The sequence below is a fragment of the Saccoglossus kowalevskii genome, chromosome 18 (assembly GCF_978046115.1).
Source record: "Saccoglossus kowalevskii chromosome 18, keSacKowa6.1, whole genome shotgun sequence".
Lineage (NCBI taxonomy): Eukaryota > Metazoa > Hemichordata > Enteropneusta > Harrimaniidae > Saccoglossus > Saccoglossus kowalevskii.
In genome coordinates, this window is record NC_140658.1 from 18,366,575 (window position 1) to 18,387,445 (window position 20,871).

Genomic DNA, 20,871 nt, shown 5'->3' on the forward strand with positions numbered 1-20,871 from the left:
TAACACACTATATGTAGATTACATTCATTCTTTTATTACTTTAATCTTATATACAGTACTTACAATCTTACCCGAATTACTCTAAAGGTAACACACTATGTGTAGATTGCTTTCATTTTTTTATTACTTCAATCATATATACAGTACTTACAATCTTACCTGAATTACACTAAAGGCAACACACTATGTGTAGATTACATTCATTCTTTTATTACTTTAATCTTATATACAGTACTTACAATCTTACCAGAATTACTCTAAAGGTAACACACTATATGTAGATTACATTCATTCTTTTATTACTTCAATCTTATATACAGTACTTACAATCTTACCTGAATTACTCTAAAGGTAACACACTATATGTAGATTACATTCATTCTTTTATTACTTCAATCTTATATACAGTACTTACAATCTTACCTGAATTACTCTAATGGTAACACACTATATGTAGATTACATTCATTCTTTTATTACTTCAATCTTATATACAGTACTTACAATCTTACCTGAATTACTCTAAAGGTAACACACTATATGTAGATTACATTCATTCTTTTATTACTTCAATCTTATATACAGTACTTACAATTTTACCTGAATTAGTCTAAAGGTAACACACTATATGTAGATTACTTTCATTCTTTTATTACTTCAATCTTATATACAGTACTTACAATCTTACCTGAATTACTCTAAAGGTAACACACTATGTGTAGATTACATTCATTCTTTTATTACTTCAATCTTATATACAGTACTTACAACTGAGTCCCTTGCTGTGATGTCAGCCCCCAGATATAATAGACACGTAATTGATTCCACTGTATCATACCAACAGGTATGTAGTAGTGATGTAACAGCATTCTATAAAATAACAGATAATTCACTATTACATGTGTACATAGTACATGTTTTATAAACTATTAATAATACAACACACATATTTAGAAAGATAGTGTCACATAATGGTGAATGTAATACAGCTGAGTAATGATAACATGTGATTAGTAAATGATACGTTGAGGGCAGTATGCATATTGACTTTTAGAAAGATAGTGTCACATAATGGTGAATGTAATACAGCTGAGTAATGATAACATGTGATTAGTAAATGATACGTTGAGGGCAGTATGCATATTGACTTTTAGAAAGATAGTGTCACATAATGGTGAATGTAATACAACTGAGTAATGATAACATGTTATGAGTGAATGATACGTTGAGGGCAGTATGCATATTGACTTTTAGAAAGATAGTGTCACATAATGGTGAATGTAATACAGCTGAGTAATGATAACATGTGATTAGTAAATGATACGTTGAGGGTAGTATGCATATTGACTTTTAGAAAGATAGTGTCACATAATGGTGAATGTAATACAGCTGAGTAATGATAACATGTTATGAGTGAATGATACGTTGAGGGCAGTATGCATATTGACTTTTAGAAAGATAGTGTCACATAATGGTGAATGTATTGCAGCTGAGTAATGATAACATGTTATGAGTGAATGATACGTTGAGGGCAGTATGCATATTGACTTTTAGAAAGATAGTGTCACATAATGGTGAATGTATTGCAGCTGAGTAATGATAACATGTTATGAGTGAATGATACGTTGAGGGCAGTATGCATATTGACTTTTAGAAAGATAGTGTCACATAATGGTGAATGTAATACAGCTGAGTAATGATAACATGTGATTAGTAAATGATACGTTGAGGGCAGTATGCATATTGACTTTTAGAAAGATAGTGTCACATAATGGTGAATGTAATACAGCTGAGTAATGATAACATGTGATTAGTAAATGATACGTTGAGGGCAGTATGCATATTGACTTTTAGAAAGATAGTGTCACATAATGGTGAATGTAATACAGCTGAGTAATGATAACATGTGATTAGTAAATGATACGTTGAGGGCAGTATGCATATTGACTTTTAGAAAGATAGTGTCACATAATGGTGAATGTAATACAGCTGAGTAATGATAACATGTTATGAGTGAATGATACGTTGAGGGCAGTATGCATATTGACTTTTAGAAAGATAGTGTCACATAATGGTGAATGTAATACAGCTGAGTAATGATAACATGTGATTAGTAAATGATACGTTGAGGGCAGTATGCATATTGACTTTTAGAAAGATAGTGTCACATAATGGTGAATGTAATACAGCTGAGTAATGATAACATGTTATGAGTGAATGATACGTTGAGGGCAGTATGCATATTGACTTTTAGAAAGATAGTGTCACATAATGGTGAATGTAATACAGCTGAGTAATGATAACATGTGATTAGTAAATGATACGTTGAGGGCAGTATGCATATTGACTTTTAGAAAGATAGTGTCACATAATGGTGAATGTAATACAGCTGAGTAATGATAACATGTGATTAGTAAATGATACGTTGAGGGCAGTATGCATATTGACTTTTAGAAAGATAGTGTCACATAATGGTGAATGTAATACAGCTGAGTAATGATAACATGTGATTAGTAAATGATACGTTGAGGGCAGTATGCATATTGACTTTTAGAAAGATAGTGTCACATAATGGTGAATGTAATACAGCTGAGTAATGATAACATGTTATGAGTGAATGATACGTTGAGGGCAGTATGCATATTGACTTTTAGAAAGATAGTGTCACATAATGGTGAATGTAATACAGCTGAGTAATGATAACATGTGATTAGTAAATGATACGTTGAGGGCAGTATGCATATTGACTTTTAGAAAGATAGTGTCACATAATGGTGAATGTAATACAGCTGAGTAATGATAACATGTTATGAGTGAATGATATGTTGAGGGCAGTATGCATATTGACTTTTAGAAAGATAGTGTCACATAATGGTGAATGTATTGCAGCTGAGTAATGATAACATGTTATGAGTGAATGATACGTTGAGGGCAGTATGCATATTGACTTTTAGAAAGATAGTGTCACATAATGGTGAATGTATTGCAGCTGAGTAATGATAACATGTTATGAGTGAATGATACGTTGAGGGCAGTATGCATATTGACTTTTAGAAAGATAGTGTCACATAATGGTGAATGTAATACAGCTGAGTAATGATAACATGTGATTAGTAAATGATACGTTGAGGGCAGTATGCATATTGACTTTTAGAAAGATAGTGTCACATAATGGTGAATGTAATACAGCTGAGTAATGATAACATGTGATTAGTAAATGATACGTTGAGGGCAGTATGCATATTGACTTTTAGAAAGATAGTGTCACATAATGGTGAATGTAATACAGCTGAGTAATGATAACATGTGATTAGTAAATGATACGTTGAGGGCAGTATGCATATTGACTTTTAGAAAGATAGTGTCACATAATGGTGAATGTAATACAGCTGAGTAATGATAACATGTTATGAGTGAATGATACGTTGAGGGCAGTATGCATATTGACTTTTAGAAAGATAGTGTCACATAATGGTGAATGTAATACAGCTGAGTAATGATAACATGTGATTAGTAAATGATACGTTGAGGGCAGTATGCATATTGACTTTTAGAAAGATAGTGTCATATAATGGTGAATGTAATACAGCTGAGTAATGATAACATGTTATGAGTGAATGATACGTTGAGGGCAGTATACATATTGACTTTTAGAAAGATAGTGTCACATAATGGTGAATGTAATACAGCTGAGTAATGATAACATGTGATTAGTAAATGATACGTTGAGGGCAGTATGCATATTGACTTTTAGAAAGATAGTGTTACATAATGGTGAATGTAATACAGCTGAGTAATGATAACATGTTATGAGTGAATGATACGTTGAGGGCAGTATGCATATTGACTTTTAGAAAGATAGTGTCACATAATGGTGAATGTAATACAGCTGAGTAATGATAACATGTGATTAGTAAATGATACGTTGAGGGCAGTATGCATATTGACTTTTAGAAAGATAGTGTCACATAATGGTGAATGTATTGCAGCTGAGTAATGATAACATGTTATGAGTGAATGATACGTTGAGGGCAGTATGCATATTGACTTTTAGAAAGATAGTGTCACATAATGGTGAATGTAATACAGCTGAGTAATGATAACATGTGATTTGTAAATGATACGTTGAGGGCAGTATGCATATTGACTTTTAGAAAGATAGTGTCACATAATGGTGAATGTAATACAGCAGAGTAATGATAACATGTTATGAGTGAATGATACGTTGAGGGCAGTATGCATATTGACTTTTAGAAAGATAGTGTCACATAATGATGAATGTAATACAGCTGAGTAATGATAACATGTTATGAGTGAATGATACGTTGAGGGCAGTATGCATATTGACTTTTAGAAAGATAGTGTCACATAATGATGAATGTAATATAGCTGAGTAATGATAACATGTGATTAGTAAATGATACGTTGAGGGCAGTATGCATATTGACTTTTAGAAAGATAGTGTCACATAATGGTGAATGTAATACAGCTGAGTAATGATAACATGTGATTAGTAAATGATACGTTGAGGGCAGTATGCATATTGACTTTTAGAAAGATAGTGTCACATAATGGTGAATGTAATACAGCTGAGTAATGATAACATGTTATGAGTGAATGATACGTTGAGGGCAGTATGCATATTGACTTTTAGAAAGATAGTGTCACATAATGGTGAATGTAATACAGCTGAGTAATGATAACATGTGATTAGTAAATGATACGTTGAGGGCAGTATGCATATTGACTTTTAGAAAGATAGTGTCATATAATGGTGAATGTAATACAGCTGAGTAATGATAACATGTGATTAGTAAATGATACGTTGAGGGCAGTATGCATATTGACTTTTAGAAAGATAGTGTCACATAATGGTGAATGTAATACAGCTGAGTAATGATAACATGTTATGAGTGAATGATACGTTGAGGGCAGTATGCATATTGACTTTTAGAAAGATAGTGTCACATAATGGTGAATGTAATACAGCTGAGTAATGATAACATGTGATTAGTAAATGATACGTTGAGGGCAGTATGCATATTGACTTTTAGAAAGATAGTGTCATATAATGGTGAATGTAATACAGCTGAGTAATGATAACATGTTATGAGTGAATGATACGTTGAGGGCAGTATACATATTGACTTTTAGAAAGATAGTGTCACATAATGGTGAATGTAATACAGCTGAGTAATGATAACATGTGATTAGTAAATGATACGTTGAGGGCAGTATGCATATTGACTTTTAGAAAGATAGTGTCACATAATAGTGAATGCTGAATAACGATAAGTTGTAATTTGTGAATGGCACGTTGAGGGCAGTATGCATAATGACGGCAGTGAACTTTGACTAACGAGTACAACGAGCATATGATATGATTTCATTCATTTATTCATTTATCTAAATTAACACAAGGAAAGTGAACTGATCAACAACGCTGGTGCTCTATCTAGTCAATAGACCCATACATATGAGCTATGTTTCACAAGATTCTAGTAATTCTGATTGCAACTTTAGATGACGTATTATAAACAGCATTAAAACTAGAGTGAACACCACTCAGCTTCAAACAAGGAGTGGGCAACAAATATAAAAAGTCGTATTTGGAGTGAAAGAATTGTATATATGTAATTGCTATACGAAAATAATAAATATTTGAACCCTATGAACGTTATATATGTGAACACTGAATTATTTGATCACAAACATACAAATTCATTTCGGATTTGAGCATCCACAACAAACATAGTGAAACATCGGATATGCAAATAATTGCAATAAGACAAGGCCAATAAAACAAACACCACTGAGAACCTAGGAATATTGCAATGTTCCAATGGACATTTATAGGGAGATATCAGTTTTCATGATCAGTTCATTTTGGCACTTGATGTATGTCATATAGAGGAGAAGAATGGGGTTATTATAGAAGGAAATAATTGCAATAAGACAAAACCATTAAAAAAAACACCACTGAGAACCTAGGAATATTGCAATGTTGCAATGGACATTTATAGGGAGATAGCAGTTTTCATGATCAGTTTATTTGATGTATGTCTTATAGTGGACAGGTATGGGGTTATTATAGAGGGCACTAATTGCAATAAGACAAGGCCAATAAAACAAACACCACTGAGAACCTAGGAATATTGCAATGTTCCAATGGACATTTATTGGAAGGTATCAGTTTTCATGATCAGTTTATTTTGGCTATTGATGTATGACATATAGTAAAGAAGAATGGGGTTACCATAGAGGGAACTAATTGCAATAAGACAAAACCATTAAAACAAACACCACTGAGAACCTAGGAATATTGCAATCTTCCAATGAACATTAATTTGGAGATATCAGGTTTTATGATCATTTTATTTTGGCACTTGATGTATGTCATATAGAGGAGAAGAATGGGGTTATTATAGAAAAAAAATAATTGCAATAAGACAAAGCCATTAAAACAAACACCACTGAGAACCAAGGAATATTGCAATCTTCCAATGAACATTTATAGGAAGATAGCAGTTTTTATGATCAGTTTATTTTGGCACGTGATGTATGTCACATAGAGGAGAAGAATGGGGTTATTATAGAGGTAACTAATTGCAATAAGACAAAGCCATTAAAACAAACAACGCTGACAACGTAGAAATATTGCAATGTTCCAATGGACATTTATAGGCAGATATCAGTTTTCGTAATCAGTTTATTTTGGCACTTGATGTATGTCATATAGTAGAGAGGAATAAGGTTACCATAGAGGGCACTGATTGCAATAAGACAAAGTCAATAAAACAAACACTACTGAAAACCTAGGAATATTGCAATGTTCCAATGGACATTTATAGGCAGATATCAGTTTTCATTAACAACGTTTATTTTGGCACTTGATGTATGTCATATAGTAAAGAAGAATGGGGTTACCATAGTGGAAACTAATTGCAATAGGACAAAGCCAATAAAACAAACACCACTGACAACCTAGAAATATTGCAATGTTCCAATGGACATTTATAGGGAGATATCAGTTTTCATGATCAGTTTATTTTGGCACTTGATGTATGTCATATAGTAGAGAAGAATGGGGTTACCATAGTCGGAACTAATTGCAATAAGACAAAGCCATTAAAACAAACACCACTGAGAACCTAGGAAAATTGCAATCTTCCAATGGACATTTATAGGGAGGTGTCAGTTTTCATGATCAGTTTAATTTGGCACGTGCTGTATGTCATATAGAGGAGAAGAATGGGGCTACCATAGAGGGGACTAATTGCAATAAGACAAAGCCATTAAAACAAACAACGCTGACAACCTAGAAATATTGCAATGTTGCAATGGACATTTATAGGGAGATAGCAGTTTTCATGATCAGTTTATTTTTGCATTTGATGTATGTCATATACTACTAGTAGAGAGGTATGGGGTTACCATAGAGGGTACTGATTGCAATAAGACAAAGTCAATAAAACAAACACTACTGAGAACCTAGGAATATTGCAATGTTCCAATGGACATTTATAGGGAGGTGTCAGTTTTCATGATCAGTTTATTTTGGCACTTGATGTATGTCATATAGAGGAGAAGAATGGGGCTACCATAATCGGAACTAATTGCAATAAGACAAAGCCATTAAAACAAACACCACTGAGAACCTAGGAAAATTGCAATCTTCCAATGGACATTTATAGGGAGGTGTCAGTTTTCATGATCAGTTTATTTTGGCACGTGCTGTATGTCATATAGAAGAGAAGAATGGGGCTACCATAGAGGGCACTAGTTGCAATAAGACAATGCCATTAAAACAAACAACGCTGACAACCTTGAAATATTGTAATGCTCCAATGGACATTTATAGGGAGATAGCAGTTTTCATGATCACTTTATTTTGGCACTCGATGTATGTCATATAGTAGAGAAGAATGGGGTTACCATATAGGTCACTAATTGCAATAAGACGAAGCCAATAAAACAAACAACGCTGACAACCTAGAAATATTGCAATGTTCCAAGGGACATTTATAGGGAGATATCAGTTTTCATGATCAGTTTATTTTGGCACTTGATGTATGTCATATAGAGGAGAAGAATGGGGCTACCATAGAGGGAACTAATTTCAATAAGACAAAGCCATCAAAACAAACACCACTGAGAACCTAGGAATATTGCAATGTTCCAATGGACATTTATAGGCAGATAGCAGTTTTCATGATCAGTTTATTTTGGCACGTGCTGTATGTCATATAGAGGAGAAGAATGGGGTTACCATAGAGGGAACTAATTGCAATAAGGCAAAGCCATCAAAACAAACACCACTGAGAACCTAGGAATATTGTAATGTTCCAATGGTCATTTATAGGGAGATAGCAGTTTTCAAGATCAGTTTATTTTTGCATTTGATGTATGTCATCTACTACTAGTAGAGAGGTATGGGGTTACCATAGAGGGTACTGATTGCAATAAGACAAAGCCATCAAAACAAACACCACTGAGAACCTAGGAATATTGCAATGTTCCAATGGACATTTATAGGGAGATAGCAGTTTTCAAGATCAGTTTATTTTTGCATTTGATGTATGTCATATACTACTAGTAGAGAGGTATGGGGTTACCATAGAGGGCACTGATTGCAATAAGACAAAGCCATTAAAACAAACACTATTGACAACCTAGAAATATTGCAATGTTCCAATTGACATATATAGGCAGATAGCAGTTTTCATGCTCAGTTTATTTTGTCACTTGGTGTATGTCATATAGTAGAGAAGAATGGGGTTACCATAGTCGGGACTAATTGCAATAAGACAAATCCATTAAAACAAACACCACTGAGAACCTAGGAATATTGCAATGTTCCAATGGACATTTATAGGGAGATAGCAGTTTTCATGATCAGTTTATTTTGGCACTTGATGTATTGCATATAGAGGAGAAGAATGGGGCTACCATAGAGGGCACTAGTTGCAATAAGACAAAGCCATTACAACAAACAACGCTGACAACCTAGAAATATTGCAATGCTCCAATGGACATTTATAGGGAGATAGCAGTTTTCATGATCAGTTTATTTTTGCATTTGATGTATGTCATATACTACTAGTAGAGCGGTATGGGGTTACCATAGAGGGTACTGATTGCAATAAGACAAAGCCATTAAAACAAACACTATTGAGAACCTAGAAATATTGCAATGTTCCAATTGACATATATAGGGAGATAGCAGTTTTCATGATCAGTTTATTTTTGCATTTGATGTATGTCATATACTACTAGTAGAGAGGTATGGGGTTACCATAGAGGGTACTGATTGCAATAAGACAAAGCCATTAAAACAAACACCACTGAGAACCTAGGAATATTGCAATGTTCCAATGGACATTTATAGGAAAATAGCAGTTTTTATGATCAGTTTATTTTGGCACTTGATGTATGTCACATAGAGGAGAAGAATGGGGCTACCATAGAGGGCACTAGTTGCAATAAGACAAAGCCATTAAAACAAACAACGCTGACAACCTAGAAATATTGCAAACTTCCAATGGACATTTATAGGGAGATATCAGTTTTCATAATCAGTTTATTTTGGCACTTGATGTATGTCATATAGTAGAGAGGAATAAGGTTACCATAGAGGGCACTGATTGCAATAAGACAAAGTCAATAAAACAAACACTACTGAAAACCTAGGAATATTGCAATGTTCCAATGGACATTCATAGGCAGATATCAATTTTCATTAACAACGTTTAATTTGGCACTTGATGTATGTCATATAGTAAAGAAGAATGGGGTTACCATAGAGGGAACTAATTGCATTATGACAAAGCCAATAAAACAAACACCACTGAGAACTGAGGAATATTGCAATGTTCCAATGGACATTTATAGGGAGGTGTCAGTTTTCATGATCAGTTTATTTTGGCACGTGCTGTATGTCATATAGAGGAGAAAAATGGGGCTACCATAGAGGGCACTAGTTGCAATAAGACAATGCCATTACAACAAACAACGCTGACAACCTAGAAATATTGCAATGCTCCAATGGACATTTATAGGGAGATAGCAGTTTTCATGATCAGTTTATTTTGGCACTTGATGTATGTCATATAGAGGAGAAGAATGGGGCTACCATAGAGGGAACTAATTACAATAAGACAAAGCCATTAAAACAAACAACGCTGACAACCTAGAAATATTGCAATGTTCCAATGGACATTTATAGGGAGATAGCAGTTTTCATGATCAGTTTATTTTGGCACTTGATGTATGTCATATAGAGGAGAAGAATGGGGCTACCATAGAGGGAACTAATTGCAATAAGACGAAGCCAATAAAACAAACACCGCTGACAACCTAGAAATATTGCAATGTTCCAATGGACATTTATAGGTAGATATCAGTTTTCATGATCAGTTTATTTTTGCATTTGATGTATGTCATATACTACTAGTAGAGAGGTATGGGGTTACCATAGAGGGTACTGATTGCAATAAGACAAAGCCATTAAAACAAACACTATTGAGAACCTAGAAATATTGCAATGTTCCAATTGACATATATAGGGAGATAGCAGTTTTCATGATCAGTTTATTTTTGCATTTGATGTATGTCATATACTACTAGTAGAGAGGTATGGGGTTACCATAGAGGGTACTGATTGCAATAAGACAAAGCCATTAAAACAAACACCACTGAGAACCTAGGAATATTGCAATGTTCCAATGGACATTTATAGGAAGATAGCAGTTTTTATGATCAGTTTATTTTGGCACTTGATGTATGTCACATAGAGGAGAAGAATGGGGCTACCATAGAGGGCACTAGTTGCAATAAGACAAAGCCATTAAAACAAACAACGCCGACAACCTAGAAATATTGCAATCTTCCAATGGACATTTATAGGGAAATATCAGTTTTCATAATCAGTTTATTTTGGCACTTGATGTATGTCATATAGTAGAGAGGAATAAGGTTACCATAGAGGGCACTGATTGCAATAAGACAAAGTCAATAAAACAAACACTACTGAAAACCTAGGAATATTGCAATGTTCCAATGGACATTTATAGGCAGATATCAATTTTCATTAACAAAGTTCAATTTGGCACTTGATGTATGTCATATAGTAAAGAAGAATGGGGTTACCATAGAGGGAACTAATTGCAATATGACAAAGCCAATAAAACAAACACCACTGAGAACTGAGGAATATTGCCATGTTCCAATGGACATTTATAGGCAGATATCAGTTTTCATGATCAGTTTATTTTGGCACTTGATATATGTCATATAGTAGAGAAGAATGGGGTTACCATAGTGGAAACTAATTGCAATAAGACAAAGCCATTAAAACAAACACCACTGAGAACCTAGGAAAATTGCAATCTTCCAATGGACATTTATAGGGAGGTATCAGTTTTCATGATCAGTTTATTTTGGCACTTGATGTATGTCATATAGAGGAGAAGAATGGGGCTACCATAGAGGACACTAGTTGCAATAAGACAAAGCCATTAGAACAAACAACGCTGACAACCTAGAAATATTGCAATGTTCCTATGGACATTTATAGGGAGATATCAGTTTTCATGATCAGTTGATTTTGGCACGTGATGTATGTCATATAGAGGAGAAGAATGGGGCTACCATAGAGGGAACTAATTACAATAAGACAAAGCCAGTAAAACAAACAACGCTGACAACCTAGAAATATTGCAATGTTCCAATGGACATTTATAGGGAGATAGCAGTTTTCATGATCAGTTGATTTTGGCACTTGATGTATGTCATATAGTAGAGAAGAATGGGGTTACCATATAGGTCACTAATTGCAATAAGACGAAGCTAATAAAACAAACAACGCTGACAACCTAGAAATATTGCAATGTTCCAATGGACATTTATATGGAGATAGCAGTTTTCAAGATCAGTTTATTTTTGCATTTGATGCATGTCATATACTACTAGTAGAGAAGTATGGGGTTACCATAGAGGGTACTGATTGGAATAAGACAAAGCCATTAAAACAAACAACGCTGACAACCTAGAAATATTGCAATGTTCCAATGGACATTTATAGGGAGATATCAGTTTTCATGATCAGTTTATTTTTGCATTTGATGTATGTCATATACTACTAGTAGAGAGGTATGGGGGTTACCATAGAGGGTACTGATTGCAATAAGACAAAGCCATTAAAACAAACACCCCTGAGAACCTAGGAATATTGCAATGTTCCAATGGACATTTATAGGAAGATAGCAGTTTTTATGATCAGTTTATTTTGGCACTTGATGTATGTTACATAGAGGAGAAGAATGGGGTTATTATAGTGGGAAATAATTGCACTAGGACAAAGCCAATAATACAAACACCACTGAGAACCTAGGAGTATTGCAATGTTCCAATGGACATTTATAGGGAGATATTAGTTTTCATGATCAGTTTATTTTGGCACTTGATGTATGTCATATAGTAGAGAGGAATAAGGTTACCATAGAGGGCACTGATTGCAATAAGACAAAGTCAATAAAACAAACACTACTGAAAACCTAGGAATATTGCAATGTTCCAATGGACATTTATAGGCAGATATCAGTTTTCATTAACAACGTTTATTTTGGCACTTGATGTATGTCATATAGTAAAGAAGAATGGGGTTACCATAGAGGGAACTAATTGCAATAGGACAAAGCCAATAGAACAAATACCACTGAGAACTGAGGAATATTGCACTGTTCCAATGGACATTTATAGGGAGATATCAGTTTTCATGATCAGTTTATTTTGGCACTTGATGTATGTCATATAGTAAAGAAGAATGGGGTTACCATAGTGGAAACTAATTGCAATAGGACAAAGCCAATAAAACAAACACCACTGACAACCTAGAAATATTGCAATGTTTCAATGGACATTTATAGGGAGATATCAGTTTTCATGATCAGTTTATTTTGGCACTTGATGTATGTCATATAGTAGAGAAGAATGGGGTTACCATAGTCGGAACTAAATGCAATAAGACAAAGCCATTAAAACAAACACCACTGAGAACCTAGGAAAATTGCAATCTTCCAATGGACATTTATAGGGAGGTATCAGTTTTCATGATCAGTTTATTTTGGCACTTGATGTATGTCATATAGAGGAGAAGAATGGGGCTACCATAGAGGGCACTAGTTGCAATAAGACAAAGCCATTAAAACAATCAGCGCTGACAACCTAGAAATATTGCAATGTTCCTATGGACATTTATAGGGAGATATCAGTTTTCATGATCAGTTGATTTTGGCACGTGATGTATGTCATATAGAGGAGAAGAATGGGGTTACCATAGAGGGAACTAATTACAATAAGACAAAGCCATTAAAACAAACAACGCTGACAACCTAGAAATATTGCAATGTTCCAATGGACATTTATAGGGAGATAGCAGTTTTCATGATCAGTTTATTTTGGCACTTGATGTATGTCATATAGTAGAGAAGAATGGGGTTACCATATAGGTCACTAATTGCAATAAGACGAAGCCAATAAAACAAACAACGCTGACAACCTAGAAATATTGCAATGTTCCAATGGACATTTATATGGAGATAGCAGTTTTCAAGATCAGTTTATTTTTGCATTTGATGTATGTCATACACTACTAGTAGAGAAGTATGGGGTTACCATAGAGGGTACTGATTGGAATAAGACAAAGCCATTAAAACAAACACCACTGAGAACCTAGGAATATTGCAATGTTCCAATTGACATATATAGGGAGATAGCAGTTTTCATGATCAGTTTATTTTGGCACTTGATGTATGTCTTATAGAGGTGAAGAATGGGGCTACCATAGAGGGAACTAATTGCAATAAGACGAAGCCAATAAAACAAACAACGCTGACAACCTAGAAATATTGCAATGTTCCAATGGACATTTATAGGGAGATATCAGTTTTCATGATCAGTTTATTTTTGCATTTGATGTATGTCATATACTACTAGTAGAGAGGTATGGGGGTTACCATAGAGGGTACTGATTGCAATAAGACAAAGCCATTAAAACAAACACCCCTGAGAACCTAGGAATATTGCAATGTTCCAATGGACATTTATAGGAAGATAGCAGTTTTTATGATCAGTTTATTTTGGCACTTGATGTATGTTACATAGAGGAGAAGAATGGGGTTATTATAGAGGGAAATAATTGCACTAGGACAAAGCCAATAATACAAACACCACTGAGAACCTAGGAGTATTGCAATGTTCCAATGGACATTTATAGGGAGATATTAATTTTCATAATCAGTTTATTTTGGCACTTGATGTATGTCATATAGTAGAGAGGAATAAGGTTACCATAGAGGGCACTGATTGCAATAAGACAAAGTCAATAAAACAAACACTACTGAAAACCTAGGAATATTGCAATGTTCCAATGGACATTTATAGGCAGATATCAGTTTTCATTAACAACGTTTATTTTGGCACTTGATGTATGTCATATAGTAAAGAAGAATGGGGTTACCATAGTGGAAACTAATTGCAATAGGACAAAGCCAATAAAACAAACACCACTGACAACCTAGAAATATTGCAATGTTCCAATGGACATTTATAGGGAGATATCAGTTTTCATGATCAGTTTATTTTGGCACTTGATGTATGTCATATAGTAGAGAAGAATGGGGTTACCATAGTCGGAACTAAATGCAATAAGACAAAGCCATTAAAACAAACACCACTGAGAACCTAGGAAAATTGCAATCTTCCAATGGACATTTATAGGGAGGTATCAGTTTTCATGATCAGTTTATTTTGGCACTTGATGTATGTCATATAGAGGAGAAGAATGGGGCTACCATAGAGGGCACTAGTTGCAATAAGACAAAGCCATTAAAACAAACAGCGCTGACAACCTAGAAATATTGCAATGTTCTTATGGACATTTATAGGGAGATATCAGTTTTCATGATCAGTTGATTTTGGCACGTGATGTATGTCATATAGAGGAGAAGAATGGGGTTACCATAGAGGGAACTAATTACAATAAGACAAAGCCATTAAAACAAACAACGCTGACAACCTAGAAATATTGCAATGTTCCAATGGACATTTATAGGGAGATAGCAGTTTTCATGATCAGTTTATTTTGGCACTTGATGTATGTCATATAGTAGAGAAGAATGGGGTTACCATATAGGTCATTAATTGCAATAAGACGAAGCCAATACAACAAACAACGCTGACAACCTAGAAATATTGCAATGTTCCAATGGACATTTATAGGGAGATAGCAGTTTTTATGATCAGTTTATTTTGGCACTTGATGTATGTCACATAGAGGAGAAGAATGGGGCTACCATAGAGGGCACTAGTTGCAATAAGACAAAGCCATTAAAACAAACAACGCTGACAACCTAGAAATATTGCAATCTTCCAATGGACATTTATAGGAAGATAGCAGTTTTTATGATCAGTTTATTTTGGCACTTGATGTATGTCACATAGAGGAGAAGAATGGGGTTATTATAGAGGGAAATAATTACACTAGGACAAAGCCAATAATACAAACACTACTGAGAACCTAGGAGTATTGCAATGTTCCAATGGACATTTATAGGAAGATAGCAGTTTTTATGATAAGTTTATTTTGGCACTCGATGTATGTCATATAGAGGAGAAGAATGGGGCTACCATAGAGGGCACTAGTTGCAATAAGACAAAGCCATTAAAACAAACAACGCTGACAATCTAGAAATATTGCAATCTTCCAATGGACATTTATAGGAAGATAGCAGTTTTTATGATCAGTTTATTTTGGCACTTGATGTATGTCACATAGAGGAGAAGAATGGGGTTATTATAGAGGGAAATAATTACACTAGGACAAAGCCAATAATACAAACACTACTGAGAACCTAGGAGTATTGCAATGTTCCAATGGACATTTATAGGAAGATAGCAGTTTTTATGATAAGTTTATTTTGGCACTCGATGTATGTCATATAGAGGAGAAGAATGGGGTTATTACAGAGAGAAATAATTGAAATAAGACAAAGCCAATAAAACAAACACTACTGAGAACCTAGGAATATTGCAATGTTCCAATGGACATTTATAGGGAGATAGCAGTTTTCATGATCAGTTTATTTTGGCACTTGATGTATGTCATATAGTAGAGAAGAATGGGGTCACCATAGAGGGAACTAATTACAATAAGACAAAGCCAATAAAACAAACACCACTGAGAACCTAGGAATATTGCAATGTTCTAATGGACATTTATAGGCAGATAGTAGTTTTCATGCTCAGTTCATTTGGGATATTGATGTATGTCATATAGTAGAGAAGAATGGGGTTACCATAGAGGTCACTAATTGCAATAAGACAAGGCCATTAAAACAAACACCACTGACAACCTAGAAATATTGCACTGTTCCAATGGACAGTCATAGGGAGATATCTGTTTTCATAATCAGATTATTTTGGCACTTGATGTATGTCATATAGTAAAGTAGAATGGGGTTACCATAGAGGCAACTAATTGCAATAGGACAAAGCCAATAAAACAAACACCACTGAAAACCTAGGAATATTGCAATGTTCCAATGGACAATTATAGGCAGATATCAGTTTTCATGATCAGTTTATTTTGGCACTTGATGTATGTCTTATAGTCGAGAGGTATGGGGTTATTATAGATGGCACTAATTGCAATAAGACAAAGCCATTAAAACAAACACCACTGAGAACCTAGGAATATTGCACTGTTCCAATGGACATTCATAGGATATATCTGTTTTCATGATCAGATTATTTTGGCACTTGTTGTATGTCATATAGTAGAGAAGAATGGGGTTGCCATAGAGGGAACTAATTGCAATGAGACGAAGCCAATAAAACAAACACCACTGAGAACCTAAGAATAATGCAATGCTCCAATGGACATTTATAGGAAGATAGCAGTTTTCATGCTCAGTTTATATTGGGTACTGATGTATGTCATATAGTAGAAAAGAATGGGGTTACCATAGAGGTCTCTAATTTCAATAAGACAAAGCCATTAAAAGAAACACCACTGAGAACCTAGGAATATTGCACTGTTCCAATGGACATTTATAGGGAGATAGCAGTTTTCATGATCAGTTTATTTTGACACTTGATGTATGTCATATAGTAGAGAAGAATGGGGTCACCATAGAGGGAACTAATTACAATAAGACAAAGCCAATAAAACAAACACCACTGAGAACCGAGGAATATTGCCATGTTCCTATGGACCTTTATAGGGAGATATCAGTTTTCATGATCAGTTTATTTTGGCACTAGATGTATGCCATATAGTAGAGAGGTATGACATACATTAATATTGATATACAGTAGCTCAAACCATGATTGTTTATCTCACTTGCTAAATTAATTTTGTAAATTGGTGAAGATGCAAATAATTTATAAGAAGTTAATTTTCTCTTCAATATTTGTCAACAAATCTCGCATGTTTTATCATAAATTATGAATATTTATTCAAACATATTATTTACTGATATATCATTAATAAGATATAGCACAATAATGATAATTCTGCAAAGAGATGGGTTGGACATTTTGGTATTGGTGGAAGTAGTCGGTTTTACCACTCAGGTAGGTAGGCGTCATTTCAGTGTGACCATGGTTGGGGTTGTAAACTCCTTTGCAGGCAAAGGCTATAGTATACAGTAAATATGTCAGAACGTAGGTGACGCACTCATATAAAAAGTCAATTTCATAAACATCAATAGATTACAATCATTTCATAGAATGGAAACCAACGTAATTGATGCAGTTTTGAGTGCAAACTTTCTATATCGTAACTTATTCTATGTTGCACATTCAGTACACAGTAAATACTATGCCTCCCCTTTCCCATGATTTATTGCACAATATGAACAAGAAAAGGATAGAAAAAGACTCAAAAATCATGTTCATAAGGGCTGGGTTTTGTGAAAAGGAACTTGAGATTGGGGTAGTCTTTTTGAAATTTATTTGAAATTGTTCTTCAATTACAATTATGGAAGTGACAAGCAATACAAATGCCATGAAAAATACGCTAGGCAAATTAAATTTTTCACAAAAATGACAATAGCAGTCAAACCACATGATTTAGAACTTTTTCACAAGGTAGACTGTGCTGGCAGAGTGGGAGACATACATCAAGTTTCACATCGATTGGACTAATAGATCATAAGCAATTGGTCATTTTCTGTTAATTACAAAATCCAAGATGATTTAGTGATGCGTTCATGCAGACTTAAATTGCATACTATTTTTCATCAAGGTTTAGTATAAAGCGACAAATATATGCATCTGTGTGTGTTTCACTATAGCCATTCGTAATGGAGTGAAACAGTGTGTGACATTAATGCAAGGATAAGAAACATAAGAAACAATCTGACAATGTTCGTACCTTGTCTCGTGTATCTAAGGTTGATTTATCTGTGGCATGGAGTAACTTCATTATATTGACACCTCCATTTCTAGCCGCATAGTATAGTGGAATCATTTCATACTTAAAATATACAAACAGATTGATGTTGATTATTACATTGAATGCAATCATATCACACATGCTGTTAAAAATACGGTATATTGAATATAACGGGCCACAAAATATGCAAAATGCATAACGTTACATGGTAATGTATTACACAGCCATGTGTTACATTGTTTGGTAATTTGGAATGACACTATATAGAATGTGAATGACCGGAATACTCCATCATGTTATTACAAGTATACAAAACATTAAAATATTTAAATATTTTATGGCAAATTTTAGCATTCATTTATATATAAACTGACCTACAATCTTTATTTACTCGTTGAGGAGCATGTCACGCTTGTCCCCATTTGAACGTACAATTCACACTGGTGCATTCTGGGAGTGGTCAATATTCACTACATAATGTTCTTTGACATTGCTTGTATTATGTCTCATTTACATTCTACATGCCGGTAAATTTACGTATTCAAATATGCTAATTAGTACTTTAGTATTTTGTTCAGTGAATATAATGTGTATGAACTCACTAATAATTTTATGAATTCACAGAAAATATGTGTGGTGCCATCGTCCGCCTGCACGGTGTTGCTCCGTTCGGACATTCCTCCCTCTACAACACCGTGCGGTAATTCTATTCATAACCGTGTATGTCACGTGGTTGCGCGATAGAAAGTTTACCGACCAATAGAAAGCTTTGTTACAATGACTGCCAGTAAGCGCTTGGAGCTTTGCGTTTCCGATGTCTTTGGCGTCATTTCTGCCAATATATGTTGCAGTGACATCATGAGCTTTGAAATATAACACCTAGTCTTCTATAATACTCAGCAGTGGCGACAACACTATTACCACGCTCGATTGTCGAAAGGCCGGTAAAGCATAATAACATAAGGATTTACTATTTCCAGTGCGACAAAAAACGAACACATCAGACTCGGCACTAAGTATAGTTTGAATAGCTTTGGTCTGAATATCTGTGAGTTGCATGATGTATGGACGTCGTCGCTGTATTGCCTCGACATCCAAGCCAAAAAAGCTTCCACTTTGCGCAGCGACATTCATTCTCAGGTCAGGCATTTTCACCGCCTGGCAGAAAACGGTATTTTGGGACGGTTGTTGACACCCCCTGAACAGTGTAACAAGATTATCCCTACATATGCAACATATTTAAATTTGGTTGTTTAGGATTTCTTCAAATTTATGTTTGTGCTGTTTCCTCGATTTTAGCTATTTTCACCGGCTCGCACAGAGCCCATAGAAATACATGGTAGAGTGGTGCGCGTCTCGTGACTTTGCCCGCCTTGAAGATTTTGAGAGCTTTCCAAGCGCGTTGTAGAAAGAAGCAATATGATTGGCTGTTGGTAAACTGATTCTAAACTGTGAGGGCATTGTCACATACACATAGTACCAATGAAATACTTCAAGGTGATAGTGGAGTGCTTCGCCGGAACATTCACCTTGAAAATTCAAGATGGTGTGGTGCAATCAGTTCTCCAAATGTCTATCAAGGTGTATTACCATTTTTAGTTATTTTTTTTTTCATTCAAATATTTAACCAGGAAATCGGCATGTACACATTTATTTGCCACATATATGACTATCAAGATAATTGTATTAACCAGTTATTATTTAAATAATGTACATGTATGTTTCTACTTTTTTATATGTTGACAGTCTTGAATACACACAGTTAAAATGTCAGAGCACTTGAGGTATTTATGTTTCAAAATGATTTTATTTCTGTTTTTTGTCCATCAAATGACAAAGAAGTCTCCAACTTAAATAGTTCATAAAGATGTTGTCCATTTGATTTGAAATTTCACACTTGGTGTGAATCTGAGGAACATTCATGTGTTTATGTACCATTTTTGTCGTTTTGGGGCTTAATTATGTGACAAATACAAATATGTGAAAAATTTACACATTGTTACAGGAGAACAAACACACACTTTTGACACGGTCTTTCATAACCAAACGTTAATTTTCAACTGCATGTATTCATTTTTCAAGTTTGTTGTTGTTATATTAAAAAATATATTTACTCACCCTTCCACCCCCAATTTTTACATCTGCTCCATGTGATATCAGCAATTCAGCAATATTCTCATAGCCATGCAATGATGCCAAATGTAACAGAGTATCATTATACTATGTAACAATACATATATTATGTGTGTAAAATATTACCGTAATATGCAAGATATTAGTCATATCAACAATGATGGGAATTTAATACTTTTGTCAATACATTCTTTTAGAAACCTCATAAAAACAATGGTAGGAATAGTTTTGTGCAGGAAATAGTACTTGTCATGTGGGGCTAATAATATTATACCTTGTTGA

At 34.5% G+C, this 20,871-nt stretch overlaps 1 protein-coding gene across 2 annotated transcripts in view; it reads right to left on the minus strand.

The window, feature by feature from the left end:
* Positions 1-20,871, minus strand: part of LOC146731644 (ankyrin repeat domain-containing protein 16-like) — a 41,144-nt gene extending 20,273 nt beyond the window's left edge. For both annotated transcript variants that reach the window (XM_085493236.1, XM_085493237.1), the window contains exons 1-3: positions 20,575-20,871; positions 18,436-18,537; positions 768-869 (exon numbers count right to left, since the gene is read on the minus strand). In XM_085493236.1, coding sequence (XP_085349362.1) covers positions 768-869; positions 18,436-18,531 — 198 coding nt within the window. In that variant the 5' untranslated portion in view covers positions 18,532-18,537; positions 20,575-20,871. The remainder of the gene's footprint in view (positions 1-767; positions 870-18,435; positions 18,538-20,574) is intronic.